This window comes from Sebastes umbrosus, chromosome 3, assembly GCF_015220745.1.
Source record: "Sebastes umbrosus isolate fSebUmb1 chromosome 3, fSebUmb1.pri, whole genome shotgun sequence".
In the NCBI taxonomy this organism is placed as follows: domain Eukaryota; kingdom Metazoa; phylum Chordata; class Actinopteri; order Perciformes; family Sebastidae; genus Sebastes; species Sebastes umbrosus.
In genome coordinates this window covers 27896926-27916422 of record NC_051271.1, presented here as the reverse complement: position 1 = coordinate 27916422, position 19497 = coordinate 27896926, and the positions used below count along the sequence as shown (strand labels likewise).

Sequence of the window (19497 nt, the reverse complement as noted above, 5' to 3'; positions counted from 1 at the left end):
AACCGATTATCCTATTCGAGGTCGCGAGGGGGGTCTGGAGCCAATCCCAGCTGACATTGGGCAAAGGCGGGGTACACCCTGGACAGGTCGCCAGACTATCACAGGGCTGACACATAGAGACAGACAACCATTCACGCTCACATTCACACCTACGGCAAATTTAGAGTCAACAATTAAACTAACATGCATGTCTTTGGACTGTGGGAGGATAACCGGAGAACCGGGAGAAAACCCACGATAAACTCCACACAGAAGGGCCCCAAGCCGGATTCAAACCTGCTTGCTGTGAGGCGACAGTGCTAACCACTGCACCACCCTTCAGCCCCTACATTAATCAACATTTTTGATATTCACTTGAAGAGGTGAAATCAAGCAGAGCTATCACCCAGCTCCTTGTTTTGGTTCTGCTGCTCACACATTTACTGTACAGTATGTGAATGGTGAACTTCATCCTGTCAGTGTTATGTCTTTTGGTCATTCTATTTAGCAATTTTATATTGCTAGGCAAAACTATGGCAGGCAAAGCCTCAATAAGTTAAGATTGGATAAACATGGGACTTTTCAAGTATTATTTATTAAACTGTGTGTGTATGCTTACCTGTGTGTGTCTTTAATTGCAGGCAAAGACCAATGATCCTCGTTTATCACCTGAAAGGCAAGCATCAGCCACCATGTCTGCTCTCCCATATACCACTACAAGCAACAACTACATCCACATTGGTAAGTTACATCTTGAAATGACATCAGATGATTAAAAACAAAGGTGGTGACAGTGGAAAAGTATGCACCATGCGCTAAATCTTTTCTGTGTTCAGCACTCATCACAACATGTCACATTTGCAGGTGTGAATGCAGCTGAGCTGGACTTAGGACACAAACTGAAAATCAACCTCATCCTCAATAGGCGGGAAACACACGACACTGACATCACATATCTGGTGAGAGGTGTTTTACACCTGTGCTTGTGTGCACATGTGTAACTCTTTTTGTTGCGTCTCACGACTCATGTGTGATAAGTGCTGATGTATAAATCTGTGTCCCTAGATCCTGAGCAGAGGTCAGCTGGTGAAAAGTGGCCGTTACAGGACAAGAGGTCAAGTACTGATTTCCCTGAGACTTCTCATTACCAAAGAAATGCTGCCATCATTTCGCATCATAGCCTACTACCATACAAATGGCAATGAATTGGTATCAGACTCTGTTTGGATGGATGTCAAGGACTCCTGCATTGGCTCGGTGAGTCACACAACACTGATGTAACGAAAAGGCAAACAAGACACCCATGCACAACCTGATAAAGTTATTTGTATACTTCTCTGATATATTTTTATGTATGAAACAAATTCAAAACTGCACGTCTCATTCACTGATTCACATTTAGCTGAGGCTGGAATCATCGAGACCCGCTCCATCCTATGAGCCTCAAATGATGTTTGGTCTGAAGGTCACAGGAGATCCAGAGGCCACAGTGGGATTGGTGGCAGTTGACAAAGGCGTCTACGTCCTAAACAACAAGCACCGCCTCACCCAGAAAAAGGTCATTTCTTTATTTCATAATTATCTTTGAGAATATTTGAAAGGGCTTAAATTCAAAAAGCTATGTATAAAAAAAAATCACACGTTAACTGTCAATTTTGTTAGCTTTTGGCTTCAAATAATATCCGGTGTAAGTTTGTCCTGCAGCAAATACATTGCATGAGTAAATGTGTCTCATTCCAACCTGCTCAGGTATGGGACATTGTCGAGAAACACGACACAGGCTGCACACCAGGTGGAGGGAAGGACGGTATGGGTGTGTTCTACGATGCCGGGCTGTTGTTTGAGTCCAACACGGCTTCTGGTACTCCCTACAGACAAGGTGACGCTACTTTACCCTCCCCTTCTCTGAACATGCCCCTCTTTATGCTCAATGAAATATCTCTAACTAGGAGAAGTGGGCACATGGACCATTATTCATCACCTACAGTCAAATGCTTTTATATTAGTAGGGATCTAGTGGTCAGTAGAAGAGCTGCATCTTAAAGATAGTTTCAGAGACACTGTTTCTGAAATCACTCATCGCTGTGTAGTTTTTTTAATTCTTCAGTGCTGCGAGCACCACAAACAGAGAGCCAGAATCTCAAACAGATGTCTTAAACTTTGGGCACATAAAACCAACACTATACCACTTAGGGTAAGTGAGATAATTTGGTTGAACCGACGCTTTGAGGCACTTCCATATTTACATTAACACTGGTCACTGCCACATGAGCTGATCATGATCCCTCCTGTTTTATAGGGGTTTTAAAAGATTTTTTTTTATTCTAATAAAGCATTTATACAATGTTTTAACATTTCAACAAATGAGGTGTGCAATTGTAGATCATACTTTCTCACACCCACACGCTGTCAATGTGTCCAACCAGATAAACCATCTCAGTCTGATTTTAAGAGTATCGCATCAACTAAACTACGCAAAACTCAAGTCTGGGTCCAATCTGTTAAAGATCTTGTCTGTGTTGCATTTTCAGAATTGAAATGTCCGGCCCCCAGCAGGAGGAAACGAGCCCCTACTGTAATGGATGTCACGACCAGCTTACGTAAGAACCACAGCTCTAAACTACCCAATAACCACATATTCAGTCACTCAGTTCAGGACTTTGGACTTTGACAATATTCATCTTTGCCATGTTATGTATTAATCTTTTCCTCCCTTTCCCATTTAGTTTTTTAGTTTATTTGTTTTTCCTTATTCAAATCCTTATTGTTATCCTTATTCTTGTACTCCATTTCTTCTCACCTGTGTCCCTCCTCTACAACCCTCTTTCTTTCCAGTGAGTCAATATAACGACCAAGTGCAACGTGACTGTTGTTCGGAAGGCATGAGGCCTACCCTCCTCTCATACAGCTGTGAGAGGCGCGCCGATTACATCCTTGATGGCGCAACCTGTGTCGCTGCCTTCCTGCACTGCTGCAAGGAGATGGAAACCCAGCGATCTGAGAAGAAGGAGGATAGCCTCCTACTGGCTCGCAGTAAGAGACGGGGACAAGGGATGGGTGGTTACTATTCATGGTCATACTTAAGAAACAATCAAAAGGATAACCTTTTTAATGACACTTTAGGTGAGGAGGATGACAACAGTTACATGGACAGCAATGAAATTGTTTCTCGCACCAAGTTCCCTGAAAGTTGGCTGTGGTTCGATGTCCATCTGCCTGCTTGCCCTCAACACACAAACTGGTGAGTAAACTGAAATAAACTGGGGAAAAAAAGTTCAGAAACTTGTGTTTGGTGGATTATTTCTCTGTTGTTACAATGCTAATTGGCATTGTATTTTACATCGTTGGAAAGCCTGTTTATTTACCTTCACAATGATGTCCAACTTGTAAGGATCATGCATTTGTGGGATGAGCAGCACAGCTGATTATGTGGGTAGCGCCCAAGAAAAATTTGGCAAAATGCTCCCCCAATGGTAAACAGTGTATTCTCATAAGGCTACCAGGAAGCCTGCAATGACTGCCCTTCACCGTCAGGCCCGTTTCAATGATGTCAACAACACAGACAATGGAACCTGAACATGTGGGGGAATGTCATGTTCAGTGATGAGTCCAGGTTCTGTCTGCCAAAGTCGGATGGCAGGGTCAAAGTATGGAGACGACGCGGAGAACGCTATACTGATTGTTGCACCGATCGAGTACGAGCTTTTGGTGGGGGCAGTGTCATGGTGTGGGGCGGCATCTCCCTCACTGGCAAAACAAGGCTTGTCATCATTGAAGGCCATCTCAAAGCAGTGAGATATCGGGATGAGATTCTGCAGCCAGTGGCGATCCCATATCTCCACAATCTGGGACCTATCTTCATCCTCCAAGATGACAACGCTCACCCCCACAGAGCCAGGGTTATCACAGACTACCTCCACAATGTGCCATCCCACAGCAACGTGTGACCAGGTTGGTGACCAGCATGAGGAGGAGGTGCCAGGCTGTTGTGGCTGCGTATGGATCTTCCACCCGCTACTGAGGCTCCTGACGGTGTATTAAATTAATAAAGTGTAAAATAGCCAATATGTCTTGTTTGTTCCTTGTTACTGATAGAGAGTTCAATCATCCAATCCACCAAAAAACTCAAAACAAGAGTTAATACCAACAGGAGAATACACTGTTTACCATTGGCAGAGCATTTTGACACATTTATTCTTGGGCGCTACCCAGATAATCAGCTCTGCTGCTCATCCCACAAATGCATGATCCTTACAAGTTGGACATCATTGTGAAGGTAAATAAACAGGCTTTCCAACCATGTAAAATACAATGCCAATTAGCATTGTAACAACAAAGAAATAATCCACCAAACACAAGTTTCTGAACTTTTTTTCCCAGTTTATACACAGAAAGAATACACTGATAACTTCACACCGACACCACTAGGATTCAAAGGTACCTCTCAAAGTGTTGACACTTTTCTTTGTTTCAGTGACACCACATCATTGACGAAAAATGTTCCTTTGCAAGACTCGATCACAACCTGGCAGTTCACTGGCATTAGTCTGTCAAAAACTCACGGTGAGGATTCAGTTACTAAAATCTGTCATGTGTTTTAGTTGTGCCTCTAATCTTAAACCTCTATCAGCCCTTTACACCTTTTTCTCTCTCCCTTTTTCTATTTTTCATCACTTATTTTTTAATCCCTCTCATCTTAAAGGAATCTGTGTTGGTGCTCCGTTAGAAGTGATTGTCCGAAAGGAATTCTTCGTTGATCTCAGGCTGCCGTACTCTGCTGTCCGTGGAGAGCAGCTAGAAGTTAAGGCAATCCTCCACAACTACAGCCCCGATGATATCACCGTAAGTCTGGGCTGCCCTGCTCTGGTGTTTTATGCCAGAGACAATGAGGCCATGATATTTTTCTCAAAGAGTTTGCAAACAAAAGAGCAAAAGCAACAGTAAATATTGGACTGACTTACAACGTGTGGCACAAAAAGGGAATGAATCCTTTTCCATGGTGGTCGGTCTCAGAACTGGGGGAAACCTTACTGCAATATTTACAGTGTACCTTCAAGATCAAATTGATCCAATAGGAAACAATGTAAAGCATAAAATGTCTTCAAATTAGGGAAGCATCTTTGATCAACTACACATACTTCAATATCTTTTTCCATCTTTGTCCTGTTCTCAAGGTGCGTGTGGATCTGATTGAGAAGGAGCACGTGTGCAGCGCAGCTTCTAAGCGTGGGAAGTATCGTCAGGAGGTCAAAATTGGACCCCAAACTACACGATCTGTACCCTTCATCATTATTCCCATGAAAGACGGACAATACAGCATTGAGGTCAAAGCAGCTGTTAAAGATTCGTCGCTCCATGACGGAATCATGAAGATGCTGCGGGTGGTGGTAAGAGAAACGGGAAACGAACGGCGATCTCCTGTGTTAAAGTCAGTATAGGGAAACAGACATCTTTTGGGGCGTAACTTTGATGCAAATGTATACTGTATCAACTTTTCAACATAAACTGTAAATAAGACAGTTAACAATCAAATCATATTGTATTTCGTTACACACCAGCAGATAACGATTACTCAAAAATAGTTATTTATTTCTAACCTTTGTCCTAACTGTTGCTTTTCCAGCCTGAAGGTGTGCTGGTTAAATCTCCTCAGATTATATCTCTAGACCCCACTAAAAAAGGTGTAGGTGAGTTTACACATTAAACAGCTACATCATATAGTAATTTGCTAATATTAAATTTGTATCACTTGCTAATTGATCCCCTAACGTGCCCACTGTTTATCCCTTTAGATGGTAAACAAGAAGAAACTCTCAACAGTGGAATTCCTAGGAAAGATTTGGTTCCAAACACACCTACGAATACACAGATCTCTGTGACAGGTGAGATGTGATGATATATTTGGGCACATTATGCGATATAGTGCCAGTTACAATGAACTTTGCATTGGTGTAAATTGTTATTGGTCTTATTGGGAAATGAATGACCACCTCACTGGTTTTGGGGGACCTTTGCATGTTTATTTAGTTACTAATGTTTAGTTTTTTTTGTTTGTGTTTGTGCATGCAGGGAGAGAACAAGTTGCTTCACTGAAGAACGCCATTAGTGGGAACTCTATGGGTACTCTGATCCTCCAGCCCTATGGCTGCGGAGAGCAGAACATGTACCGCATGACCCTGCCTGTCATTGCAGCCACATATTTGGACAAAACCAACCAGTGGGAAGCTGTGGGCTTTCAGAAACGTAACGAAGCCCTCCAACACATCAAGCACGGTAGGCTCACAGATGTGTTTATTAGCACACATACCAGAAATGTCATTGATGCCCCTCGTGGCAGAAGTGGTATATAAAAAAAAAAAAAGAACAGCACGGTAGACAGCAATGCATGCGATGCTACCCCTTCCCCACAGATCCAGGCTAGGGACACTGACAATTAATGGTCTGAATGCAACACATAGACTCATAGACTTTAGATGTTTTCACCAGGATTGTCTTATACAAACAAAAACGTATGCCGCCAGAATCATTTGAAAAATGCTATAATCACAGGAAAAAAATGTAAGAGGACTCCTCAAACTGGTTTTGTGTTTTTGTTTGTGTCCAGGTTACCAGAACGAGCTTAACTACCGAAAACGTGATGGGTCTTATGCTGTGTATCCCGATTACCAAAGTAGCACCTGGTGAGGCATTCAAACATCTTTGAACTCATAGTGGTTTCCACATCCTCCTTTAACTTAACTTGACTGTGATGACAATATTGTGTATTTCATGTGCAAATAAATGAAACTAAACTTCTCCTCTCCTCTCCTGTCTAAGGCTGACAGCCTATGTTGCCAAGGTGTTTGCCATGGCCAGCAGTCTGGTGGCAGTGCAAAGAAAAGACATCTGTGAAGCTGTTCAGTTTCTGATTCTCAACACGCAGCAACCTGACGGCTTGTTTAGAGAAGTTGGAATTGTGTTTAGCGGACAGATGATTGTGCGTTCACGGATTTCATTAACATCAATATTTCATCTTAGTGCTACAAAAATAGCGAGATGAAAACAATTACATATCATTGACTATAATCTATAATCTCTGTGTGTGCATGTGTAGGGTGATGTGCGCGGCGGAGATTCAGATGCCTCCATGACGGCCTTCTGCCTCATTGCCATGCAGGAGTCACGCACACTATGTACTGCAACTGTTAATGTGAGTAACTCATCTGCATACCATGTTTTCTTTTTTTCCCCCCTCACTGCATTTGTTTCTTCATTTATTGACTCACTAGTGATGGGCGAAATTGCAAAGTATCACTCTTAGCTAGGGCTGTCAATAGATTGAAATATTTAATTGTGATTAATCACATGATTGTCCATAGTTAATCGCAATTAATCACAAATTCATTGCACACTTTTTTATCTGTTAAAAATGCACCTTAAAGGGAGATTTGTCAAGTATTTAATACTCTTATCAACATGGGAGTGGGAAAATATGCTTGCTTTATGCAAATGTATGTACTGTATATATTTATTTTTGGAAAGCAATTAACAGCACAAAACAATGACAAATATTGTCCAGAAACCCTCACAGGTACTGCATTTAGCATACAAATATGCTCAAATCATAACATGGCAAACTGCAGCCCAACAAGCAGCAACAGCTGTCAGTGTGTCAGTGTTCTGATTTGACTATGACTTGCCCAAAACTGCATGTGATTATCATAAAGTGGGCATGTCTGTAAAGGGGAGACTCACGGGTACCCATAGAACCCATTTTTATTCACATATCTTGAGGTCAGAGTTCAAGGGTCCCCTTTGAAAATGGTTATGACAGTTTTTCCTCGTCAAAATTATTATTATATGTTATTTAGCCTCCTTCGCGATAAGCTAGTGTGACATGGTTGGATTCCTGAGGTTTTCTAGTTTCATTTGATGCCAGTATCTTCACTCTAGCTTTAAAACTGAGCCCGCTACAACCTACAAATCAGAAGTTGCATTAAACAAATTAGTGGCGTTAAAACAAATTTGCGTAAACGCGTTATCTCGTTAACTTTGACAGCCCTCTTAACACAGTCCCATGCTGCTTCAGCAGGTGGACAGACCTGTTATGTCTAGTTACAGTTGCTAAACTAAAATTGGGAAATTGCTGTTCAAGGAGAGGGTTTAGTGAATGGTCAATTGTGCTAAAAAGATTCTTTCCAAGCATTTGATACATTCAAATTCAAAACGACATTTGATGCCAACCCTTAGTCTTGTATTTGTATGGAAGCATTAAATCCACACCCCAATAGTAACTGTAACTGATGGCGGCTCAGTCTAGCTCACAAGACACAGAAGAAGGTAAGAGAGGGGACGATCCGGTCTATTGTCCCAGGATCAAATGTTTCCTGAACAGAATGGGATATTGAAAATAGATGGATCACTGTTATCTGGCTCTTCTCCCCTTTCTCCTAACTTTCTATTCCTTCTGTCCAGGGTCTGCAGGGCAGTATCAACAAAGCAGTAGCCTATCTGGAAAGGCGTCTGCCCAGCCTCACCAACCCATATGCTGTTGCCATGACGTCATATGCCCTGGCCAATGAAAACAAACTGAACCGCGAGATCCTCTACAGGTTTGCCTCCCCAGGTATTTCTGTAACATTAAATATTCCAAGATGATGTCTTGGGGAATAGTTAGTAAACTGAGCTTGTTCCAGGTAGAGCATACAGTAGTAATAAATAAATATATTTGTGTGTCTTCCTCAGCGTTGTCCCACTGGCCGACACCTAAGGGGCATGTTTACACACTGGAGGCCACAGCTTACGCTCTCCTCGCTCTGGTCAAGGCCAAGGTGAGCATGTGCCACATGTGTGCGTTTCACCAGGATGTCCTGCTACAGAAAACATACAACTGAGTCCTCATCCATGCTGCCTCACTAACAGGGTAGAGGGTTTGGAAACAAAGTCAATGAAGCAATGAAATGTCGCTTACAGTAGCTTTTACACTTTTTAAATAACCATATTTGGCAAACATTATTGACCTTTTACATTCTTTTCTGCTTCACTTGCAATGACTTAGTTATGACATAGTTATAAAAACAAGGGACTGATTTGAACATCGTGCAAGGCATAATCACACAATAATAACACACATTTGACAAAAACAGATTATTTGTGATTGATTGCTTTTATCAGGCAAGTTTCAAGTAGCTGCTGTTTGATGGTGCCATAATAGGGAAACTATATGGTAGGTTTTGGAAACTTACAGGTTACAATCTAAAATGTAACTGTACCAGAATCAGGAGTTCTCTGTATTTTCACTAAAGCTGTTTTATAAATGCAAATGCACAGTCAACCATGGACAATTTCAACCATTTACTTGCCTTCTGTTAATAAAGGCCTATGAAGACGCCAGACCTATTGTGAGATGGTTCAACCAACAGCAGTTTGTGGGCGGAGGCTATGGATCAACTCAGGTAACACAGACCCTTCTCTCCATCTTATGTTTACTTATAACCTGTTTACTGTATGTCTAAGTCTTGTTTTCTCCCCCTCACTCGTTTTCTCTCTAGGCTACCATAATAGTGTACCAGGCTATAGCAGAGTACTGGTCCAGTGCTAGAGAACCAGAGTATGATCTGAATGTGGACATCTTGTTGCCGGGCAGGTCAAGGCCTGACAAGTACAACTTCAACATCAACAACCAATACGCCACCAGAACATCTGAAGTGAGCGCACACACAAACAGACTCCCAGTGGTTCATTAACATCATCAGTCCTGTTGTTTTCTGTATGTTTCTACTGCTGATCCCTGACTGTGTGTGTGTGTGTGTTTGTGTGCGTATTTAAATCCCCACAGTTCAATGATATAAACCAGAACGTGAAAGTGACCGCCACGGGTTCAGGAGAAGCAACGGTGAGAGTAAGTACAATATATTTTTATATTCTTCTATATATTTATCATCTGTTGATTACTGATGTGTGCTTTTTGAATCTCAGATACAACCAAATACATTTTTATACTAGACAGATGTCTATTAGTTTATCACATATTAAGATGCACTTTTGTCTATGTGACAGATGGTGTCGCTGTATTACGCTATGCCTAAAGAAAAGCAGAGTGACTGTCAGAAGTTTAACATGTCAGTGCAGCTCCTCCCAGGTAATTTGGTGCCCTCCTCCTCTTCCTGTTTATTTGTCTTCATTTGTTGTCATTTTATCCGTTTGTTTCTGCCAAGTACCTTATGAGAAAAGACTCAACTAAATACTCAATTACACAATACAATGTTTTGCTCCTGCAGAAAAAATTGAGGAGGATGAGAAGATATACAAGCTGAGAATAGAGGTTTTGTAAGTACAATCAAGAAGTCATCCTGACAAGTGTTACAGTAACATGGCTTTATACACAACATGTTCTAACCAGATATGGCCCCTACAACACTTCACTTCTTAACCTCTCTGTTTCCTCATCATTTTAAATTGTCCTGCCTTCTGTGTGTGATTTCCTCGAATCTGAGCTCATTTGAGCTGCTCATTCCCAATCATTTAACCCTCTGAGACCCACAATAGACCCATCTTTGTCTATTTTAGGGGCTACAGAGGGTCTTTAGGGGGCGATAGCAGGTCAACAGTAGATGTCACACAGAAGTGGTGTACATCATCTGAAAGCTGGGAACCTGAAGATTAATTTGAGATGCAGTTCACTGTGTGTCAAGTTGTTCAAGTCATACATCAGAAGTAAACATGATTTAATTCATTTATTGATTATTTAAAATAAATTGTGAAATTGTATAAGGGTTTAGAACATTATGATGGGCATCCCCACGCTCTATTATGTCTCATAAGTTGTTGCAGCAATTTTTGGGTTGATACCATTTGTTACACAGATTTGGTGCTAAATTTAACCATTTTTTTTACCACTCGAGAATTGATAAAAAATGATCAATAATCCTTCCAAAATACCACATTAAGACACCAAGACCTTGAAGAACACCATAGAAAAAGCCATTTGGTTTCAAAAACTTTTGACATCCTGAGATTTCTGCAAGAATTGCATTTTTCAGTGATTGGATGGTGAGCACTTCTGTTCTGGAAACTGCTCAGAAGCCCACTTATTGTCAATTTAGCTAGTAAAGCCATCCATTCTCTGAATGCTCTAGGTCTCTAGTTTGTGGTTGTAAAGTTCCATGAGGCTGTGATTATCCTAGAGGTCACCACAGGTCATTGTGTACAGTGAGGTCAAGTTTCAAAAAATGGTCTCATTACAATGAAATGGCTACTATGGGGACTAACATCATCACACATAAATACAGTTGGATCATTGGATCCAAAAGAGATCCACATATGATATCTGTACCTTCACTCTAGCTCTAAAACTCAACCTGCTAGAGTCTCTGAAAGACAGGAAAGTCGGTCGGGATCGACCGCGAGGGTTAAATTGTATTTGAAACATCATTCTTTCTCTCAATCTTCTTTATGCTGTTATTTAATTATTCTTCTGTCCGTTCTGTGTACAGGTATAAGGACAGGGAGCACGATGCATCCATGTCAATTTTGGATATTGGCTTGCTAACTGGCTTCACGGTTAACACAAAGGACCTGGACTTAGTAAGAACTTACAGATCCACTTATACCCACATACAGTTCACAAGTCAGTGTTTATGGTTCAGAGAAACAAAATGTTTTTTATGGTTTCGAAAGTTGTCTGACTGTGTGTGTTTGTGTGTAGTTGTCCAAAGGACGTGCTCGCACTATTGCAAAATATGAGATGAACACAGTCCTGTCAGAAAGAGGCTCGCTCATCATCTACCTGGACAAGGTAAGACATCACTGTTTCCTACCTCTATACTTTTCTCTCTGCCTTGTTGTTTGTGTATTTATCTCCATCTCACCTTTGTCCACAGGTTTCTCACACACGACCAGAGGAGATCACTTTTAGGCTCCATCAGAAGATGGAAGTGGGCGTCTTACAACCAGCTGCTGTGTCTGTCTATGAATACTATGACCGTGAGTCTCAGACACACTTAGGAACATATGATGCCTCCATGTACTTTGCTGACAGTGGATGTCCGACAAATCTTTCTCTCCCATCGCAGAAACACATTGTGTGAAGTTCTACCATCCAGAGAGGAGAGCTGGACAGCTACTGCGGCTCTGTAGAGGGGATGAATGCACATGTGCTGAAGGTAAACAGGATGATGTCAAACTGACCTAATTTCTCTACTGTAAACACAAAAACACAACACGACTTACAACATACAACCGTTTTCTCTCTCGCTGAGTTGTACTCCTTTTGATGGTGTGGTATACCACCAGTAAAGTGTTTCCTTTCAGATCTGGTGAAGGAGATGGTTGTGGAATTTGGTTTACAGTAACTCACCAGATTATAACGTAATCATTAGAATGTTCTGTCAGCGGCAACAAGCACCTGCAGGATCCTGTAGGATCAGAGCAGCAGTCGCTAAAGAATAACTCGCGAACATATTAAAATTGTGACTAAGATACAGCCGCACTCATCCATCATCTCATCCACACACACCCACATGTGCTCATTTAATCAAGTCATTAGTTGTGTATTTACTTTGTGCCGATTGTGTATTTCCAGAGAACTGCAGTATGCAGAAGAAGGACAAAGTCAACAATGATCAGCGCACAGCTAAGGTCTGTGAGAGTACACAGATCAGCAACATAGACTTTGGTAAGAGAGTGTAAATGCACTGCATTTATGTAGCACTTTAATCCCAAAAATGTATGTGTTTGTGTGAGTAAGAGATTGAGAGAATCGGTGAGCAAGGGAGCTAACAATCTGCAACTTGTCTGTCCTCAGCGTACAAAGTGAGACTGGAAGAGTTTACAGACGGCTTGTCCACTGACATTTACACAGTGCGGGTCCTGGAAGTCATCAAAGAAGGTGGGTGTTTATCTTTGAACTGTCAAAAATGCACTACCCCCTGATGTTTCTAAGGTGCCTTAAAGGTGAAGGTAATATAACAATTTGCCTCTTTCTGACATTTCATGGGCACATTGAATCTCAATGCTGTTTTCAGTCAGACAGAAAAATGATTGATTTATGGTCATTTAAAGGAAAAGTTCAACATTTGGGGAAATGTGCTTATTTGCTTTCTTGCAGAGAGTTAGATGAGTGAAAAGACTGGTACCACTCACATGTTTGTAGGCCAAGTATAAAGCTACCACTAACAGTCAGCCAAATTAGCTTGCCAGCAGACACTCCAGGAAGTTACTGGTCCTAGCCAAGTACAATAGTCCAGTACACCCCCTTAAAAGGTGAATTGTAATTTTTACGCTTCATTTTTTTGTACAGATTGTACAAACAAAATTGGAGGTGCTGGTAGGTGTATTTTGTTACCTTTGGATAAAGCCAGGCTAACTGTTTCAAGTCTTCATGCTAAGCTCAGTTAGCTGGTTGTTGGCTGCATATTTACTATACATTCATGAGAGTGGTATCAATAACGGGCGTCAATCTAACCATCTGTTCTATATTTTAATTACAGGAATTGTTGATGTGGGTCCTCTGAATAAACTGCGCACATTCCTCAGTTATCCGCACTGCAGGGAATCTTTAGATCTGGGGACAGGCAAAACCTACCTTATCATGGGCTCATCCAAAGATATTCAGAGAGATGACCAACATCAATCGTAAGTTTGTTCTTTGTGTGAAAGTCAATGTGTGTGGTGGGTGCCTTTTAAGGATTTTTACTGTTTCACTGCTTTCTGCTACTAAATCAAGTTACTCTTTCTTGTACTCTAGTTTTGCGTTACTGTTGATAGAGTCATTAAATGTACAGAAGGAGGGAGGAGGCTTGTGGTTTATGTTCCAGCGGGTTACAGATGGCTGGTCAAATGAAGAACCAATGTGTGTTTCACTTTGCTCTCCTCAGATACCAGTATGTACTCGGTGAGAGAACCTGGATCGAGTACTGGCCCATAGAAGCAGAGTGTCAAACTGAGGAACACCAACCTACCTGTTTGGGCATGGAGGAGATGGTCCAGCAGTACCAACTCTTTGGATGTCAGCAGTAGTGAAACGAAGGAAAAAGAACTAAAGTGTCAAATTGTTTTTATTTTGCATTGTTCTTATTATGTAAAACGTTCACTGCTATGGGATATGAGGGCTTACAATGTTGCACTATATTGATTAAAATGTAATTGTCTCTATCTCATTCTCTGTGTTTTATTCATTTACGTTTTGTTAATGTTTGATTACTATTATGTTGGTTGCTGTATAGTAAACTTTGAGAAGCTCAACTAGAGGTAGAAGTTTAACCCCCTGAGACCCGTGGAATTGCGGGCAATCCTGACCGACTTTACTGTCTTTCAGAGGCTGTGGTAGGTTCAGTTTTAGAGCTAGAAGGTACAGATATCATATGAAACTAAAAAACCTAAGGATCCATTGGTACCAACCATGTGATGCTAGCATGTTGGGGGAGGAGGCTCAGCAACTCTCCAAAATTGGCATGGCCATTTTCAAAGGAGTCCCTTGACCTCTGACCTCAAGATATGTGAATGTAAATGGGTTCTATGGGTACCCACGAGTCTCCCCTTTACAGACATGCCCACTTTATGATAATCACATGCAGTTTGGGGCAAAAACATGCAGTTTTTTGCATGTAGTATAAATGTGTTATTTTTGCCTATTCCAAAATGGTGTATTTGAATATTTCTGCATAATGGGGTCCCTAAACAGTTTTTGAATTACATAAATTGGGTATGACTGTAAGGCTGAGACATTTGTGGATCCAATGAGTGCAATTGTATTCATGTTTGATGATGTTAGTCCTCATAGTAGCCATTTCATATAGTGAGACAATTTTTTTTAACTTGACCTCACTGTATAAAATGACCTGTGGTGAACTCTAGGGTAATCACAGTCTCATGAAACTTTACAGCCACAAACTAGAGACCTAGAGAATTCAGAGGATGGATGTCTTTCCTAGCTATATTGACAATAAGGGAGTTTCTGAGACGTTTCCAGAACAGAAGTGCTCGCCATCCAATCGTAGAAAAATGCAATTCATGCAGAAATCTCAAAATGTCAAGAGTTTTTCATACCAAATGTGGTATGGTGTTCCTCGAGGTCTCGGTGTCTTAATGTTGTATTTTGGAGGGATTTTTTATCATTGTTATCAAATCTGCTGTTGAAACTCCCAAAAAAACCCTGCCAGATACTTTGTCCATGCAGAAATTACTCAACCCGACTTGCACCCAGCTAGTTGTCTGTGTGCATGTTCAATATGTTTGTTTATGTTTACACTGATTCAGCAGTCTCAGAATAAGAAGTATAAGTGACTCAAACAAGAAGAAAACAAAGGCGTTACATTAGAAAACATTAAAAGCTGTTTTACTATAATTTTCAGTGTCCTGTTCATTCGACTGTAAATGTGGCCTGGGCCCAACAGCAAGGCCGCAACTTAAGATACTAGTTACATTTAACTATGAATGATTTTACTTGGAGCCGACAATGATACTTAGGAAATACTTAGAGCCTAGGACTCTGATAGATTCAGGTTCTTTTAAAATCAGGTGAGCAGAGTTAAAAACCAGACAGAAGTCTATAGTCAAATTAAAACCAGATTCAATATAATTAAAATAACATTGGTCTAAATTAATGATTAATTTAAACGCTTAGAGGAATAAAATGCTACTAGCAGCAAGGTTAAAAACCCTATAAAAAGTCCAGTCCAATCCAGCGGTCCAGTCGAGTCCAACCCGGCTCTTTACTCAAGTCCAATCCAGTGGCTCCAGCCGCGTACTCCTACCACACCGTCTTCGTCCGAAACTGTGAAATAACAGAGACACCAGGACCAGTAGTGTGTTCCTCACTGCTTGGCTATCACCAACTCCAGCTACGAGCCTTCCTGGCCTGTCTCAGTGTGTCCGCCACTCAAATGTACCAAAGAGTACTTACTATTTCTCTGGGCGGCAGGAGACCAACTGCCGACCAACGGTCTGAGTGGAGCTGCGTTGACGGACACGGTCTGCTGCATGACGTCACACAGGAACTCGCTGGTCACTGGGCTGGTAGGTCGTAGTCTTCAGGAGAGCCGTTGGTAGGTAGTAGTCGTCAGGAGAGCCGTTGGTAGGTAGTAGTCTTCAGGACAGCCGTTGGTAGGCAGTAGTCTTCAGGAGAGCCGTTGGTAGGTAGTAGTCTTCAGAAGAGCCGTTGGTAGGTAGTAGTCTTCAGGAGAGCCGTTGGTAGGTAGTAGTCGTCAGGAGAGCCGTTGGTAGGTAGTAGTCTTTAGGACAGCCGTTGGTAGGTAGTAGTCATCAGGCGAGCCGTTGGTAGGTAGTAGTCTTCAGGAGAGCCGTTGGTAGGTAGTTGTCTTCAGGATAGCCGTTGGTAAGTAGTAGTCTTCAGGAGAGCCGTTGGTAGGTAGTAGTCGTCAGGAGAGACGTTGGTAGGTAGTAGTCTTCAGGAGAGCCATTGTAGGTAGTAGTCTTCAGGAGAGCCATTGTAGGTAGTAGTCTTCAGGAGAGCCATTGTAGGTAGTAGTCTTCAGGAGAGCCGTTGGTAGGTAGTAGTCTTCAAGAGAGCCATTGGTAGGTAGTAGTCGTCAGGAGAGCCGTTGGTAGGTAGTAGTCGTCAGGAGAGCCGTTGTAGGTAGAAGTCTTCAGGAGAGCCGTTGGTAAGTAGTAGTCTTCAGGAGAGCCATTGGTAGGTAGTAGTCTTCAGGAGAGCCATTGTAGGTAGTAATCTTCAGGAGAGCCATTGTAGGTAGTAGTCTTCAGGAGAGCCGTTGGTAGGTAGTAGTCTTCAGGAGAGCCATTGTAGGTAATATTCTTCAGGAGAGCCATTGTAGGTAGTAGTCTTCAGGAGAGCCGTTGGTAGGTAGTAGTCGTCAGGAGAGCCGTTGGTAGGTAGTAGTCATCAGGAGAGCCGTTGTAGGTAAAAGTCTTCAGGAGAGCCGTTGGTAGGTAATAGTCTTCAGGAGAGCCGTTGGTAAGTAGTAGTCTTCAGGAGAGCCGTTGGTAGGTAGTAGTCGTCAGGAGAGACGTTGGTAGGTAGTAATCTTCAGGAGAGCCGTTGGTAGGTAGTTGTCTTCAGGATAGCCGTTGGTAGGCAGTAGTCTTCAGGAGTGCTGTTGGTAAGCAGTAGTCTTCAGGAGAGCCGTTGGTAGGTAGTAGTCGTCAGGAGAGACGTTGGTAGGTAGTAGTCGTCAGGAGAGCCGTTGGTAGGTAGTAGTCTTCAGGAGAGCCGTTGGTAGGTAGTTGTCTTCAGGATAGCCGTTGGTAAGTAGTAGTCTTCAGGAGAGCCGTTGGTAGGTAGTAGTCATCAGGAGAGCCGTTGTAGGTAAAAGTCTTCAGGAGAGCCGTTGGTAGGTAATAGTCTTCAGGAGAGCCGTTGGTAAGTAGTAGTCTTCAGGAGAGCCGTTGGTAGGTAGTAGTCGTCAGGAGAGACGTTGGTAGGTAGTAATCTTCAGGAGAGCCGTTGGTAGGTAGTTGTCTTCAGGATAGCCGTTGGTAGGCAGTAGTCTTCAGGAGTGCTGTTGGTAAGCAGTAGTCTTCAGGAGAGCCGTTGGTAGGTAGTAGGCGTCGGGAGAGCCGTTGGTAGGTAGTAGTCTTCAGGAGAGCCGTTGGTAGGTAGTAGTCTTCAGGACAGACGTTGGTAGGTAGTAGTCATCAGGAGAGCCGTTGGTAGGTAGTAGTCTTCAGGAGAGCCGTTGGTAGGTAGTTGTCTTCAGGATAGCCGTTGGTAAGTAGTAGTCTTCAGGAGAGCCGTTGGTAGGTAGTAGTCTTCAGGACAGCCGTTGGTAGGTAGTAGTCTTCAGGAGAGCCGTTGGTAGGTAGTTGTCTTCAGGATAGCCGTTGGTAAGTAGTAGTCTTCAGGAGAGCCGTTGGTAGGTAGTAGTCGTCAGGAGAGACGTTGGTAGGTAGTAGTCTTCAGGAGAGCCGTTGGTAGGTAGTAGTCGTCGGGAGAGCCGTTGGTAGGTAGTAGTCTTCAGGAGAGCCGTTGGTAGGTAGTAGTCTTCAGGAGAGCCGTTGGTAAGTAGTAGTCTTCAGGAGAGCCGTTGTTAGGTATTAGTCTTCAGGACAGCCGTTGGTAGATAGTAGTCATCAGGAGAGCCGTTGGTAGGTAGTAGTCTTCAGGAGAGCCGTTGGTAGGTAGTTGTCTTCAGGATAGCCGTTGGTAGGTAGTAGTCTTCAGGAGAGCCGTTGGTAGGTAGTAGTCTTCAGGACAGACGTTGGTAGGTAATAGTCATCAGGAGAGCCGTTGGTAGGTAGTAGTCTTCAGGAGAGCCGTTGGTAGGTAGTAGTCATCAGGAGAGCCGTTGGTAGGTAGTAGTCTTCAGGAGAGCCGTTGGTAGGTAGTAGTCATCAGGAGAGCCGTTGGTAGGTAGTAGTCTTCAGGACAGCCGTTGGTAGGTAGAAGTCATCAGGAGAGCCGTTGGTAGGTAGCAGTCTTCAGGAGAGCCGTTGGTAGGTAGTTGTCTTCAGGATAGCCGTTGGTAGGTGGTAGTCTTCAGGAGAGCCATTGGTAGGTAGTAGTCTTCAGGAGAGCCGTTGGTAAGTAGTAGTCTTCAGGAGAGCCGTTGGTAGGTAGAAGTCGTCAGGAGAGCCGTTGGTAGGTAGTAGTCTTCAGGTGAGCCGTTGGTAGGTAGTAGTCGTCAGGAGAGCTGTTCTGCCGCACCGCCGTCCCTGGACTGTTTTCTCTGACTGAAGAACCCGCTTCTGCTGCAACCTACTCTCTCCTTTTCTCTTCTCTGTCTGTGTTTTATCTCGCTAATTGCAGGCGTTCCGCCACACCTGTCGCTCCTCCAGTAATCAGTCTCCTTGATTGGAGGTGTGGCTGTCCATGGGTCATAACTCCAGTTCATGACATCTTAAAAACACACTTCAATCCACATATTAAAAACAACCCACACAATTAAACGGACCGTTTGTAACTTTTTACAGGTATAAATCTACCGGGTCGGTATCCCATGCGCCCTCGCATATGTGCGCACGCTCGCATGTGGCCAGAGTCTCTTCTCCTCTGCCTGCCTGCCTCAACTCACACACACTGCACGCGTTCTCGCTGTCTCGCTCCACCTCTAGACGTGCATGCGCGCTCACTCCACACTGCGAAAGAGTTAGTTTAGCTCTGAGAATATCTAGTGAATGTGCAGTGGACGTTTGTGCAAAAAATCCCTGCTGCAGCTCCTCCAGACCAACAGAGATTTTCCGTGTTTTGTGAAGTGACGGGGCTCCGCAGCAAGAAACGTTATCGTCTCTGACCGGGTGCAGGTGTCTCCCTGCGGGCGTAGTCGGGAGGCGATTACGTTTCTCTTCCTGCTTCAGCCCCAGCACTGACCCGCTTTTCCTGCTTCAGCCCCGGAGGCTGAAGCAGGAAAAGCCAACACTAGGATCAGCATTGATTCATGGAGAGACCTCCGTCTGGTCAGCTAACATTACTGCCAAGCAGGTGAAATATAGAGTGTTATTGTGGTTTTAGCTGACGTGTGTCGCCTCACTGTTTTGAGCGATGCTCGTTCATGTCTATGTAGAGCGAGCACAAGCGCGAACCCGATGCTGACTTTCGTTGACTTAACGGCCACAGGTGTC

General features: G+C 43.1%; 1 protein-coding gene across 2 annotated transcripts in view; it reads left to right on the top strand.

The window, feature by feature from the left end:
* LOC119484801 (complement C3-like) overlaps nt 1–19497 on the top strand; it is an 88061-nt gene that overhangs the window by 7092 nt on the left and 61472 nt on the right. For both annotated transcript variants that reach the window (XM_037763896.1, XM_037763897.1), the window contains one exon: nt 621–720. In XM_037763896.1, coding sequence (XP_037619824.1) covers nt 621–720 — 100 coding nt within the window. The remainder of the gene's footprint in view (nt 1–620; nt 721–19497) is intronic.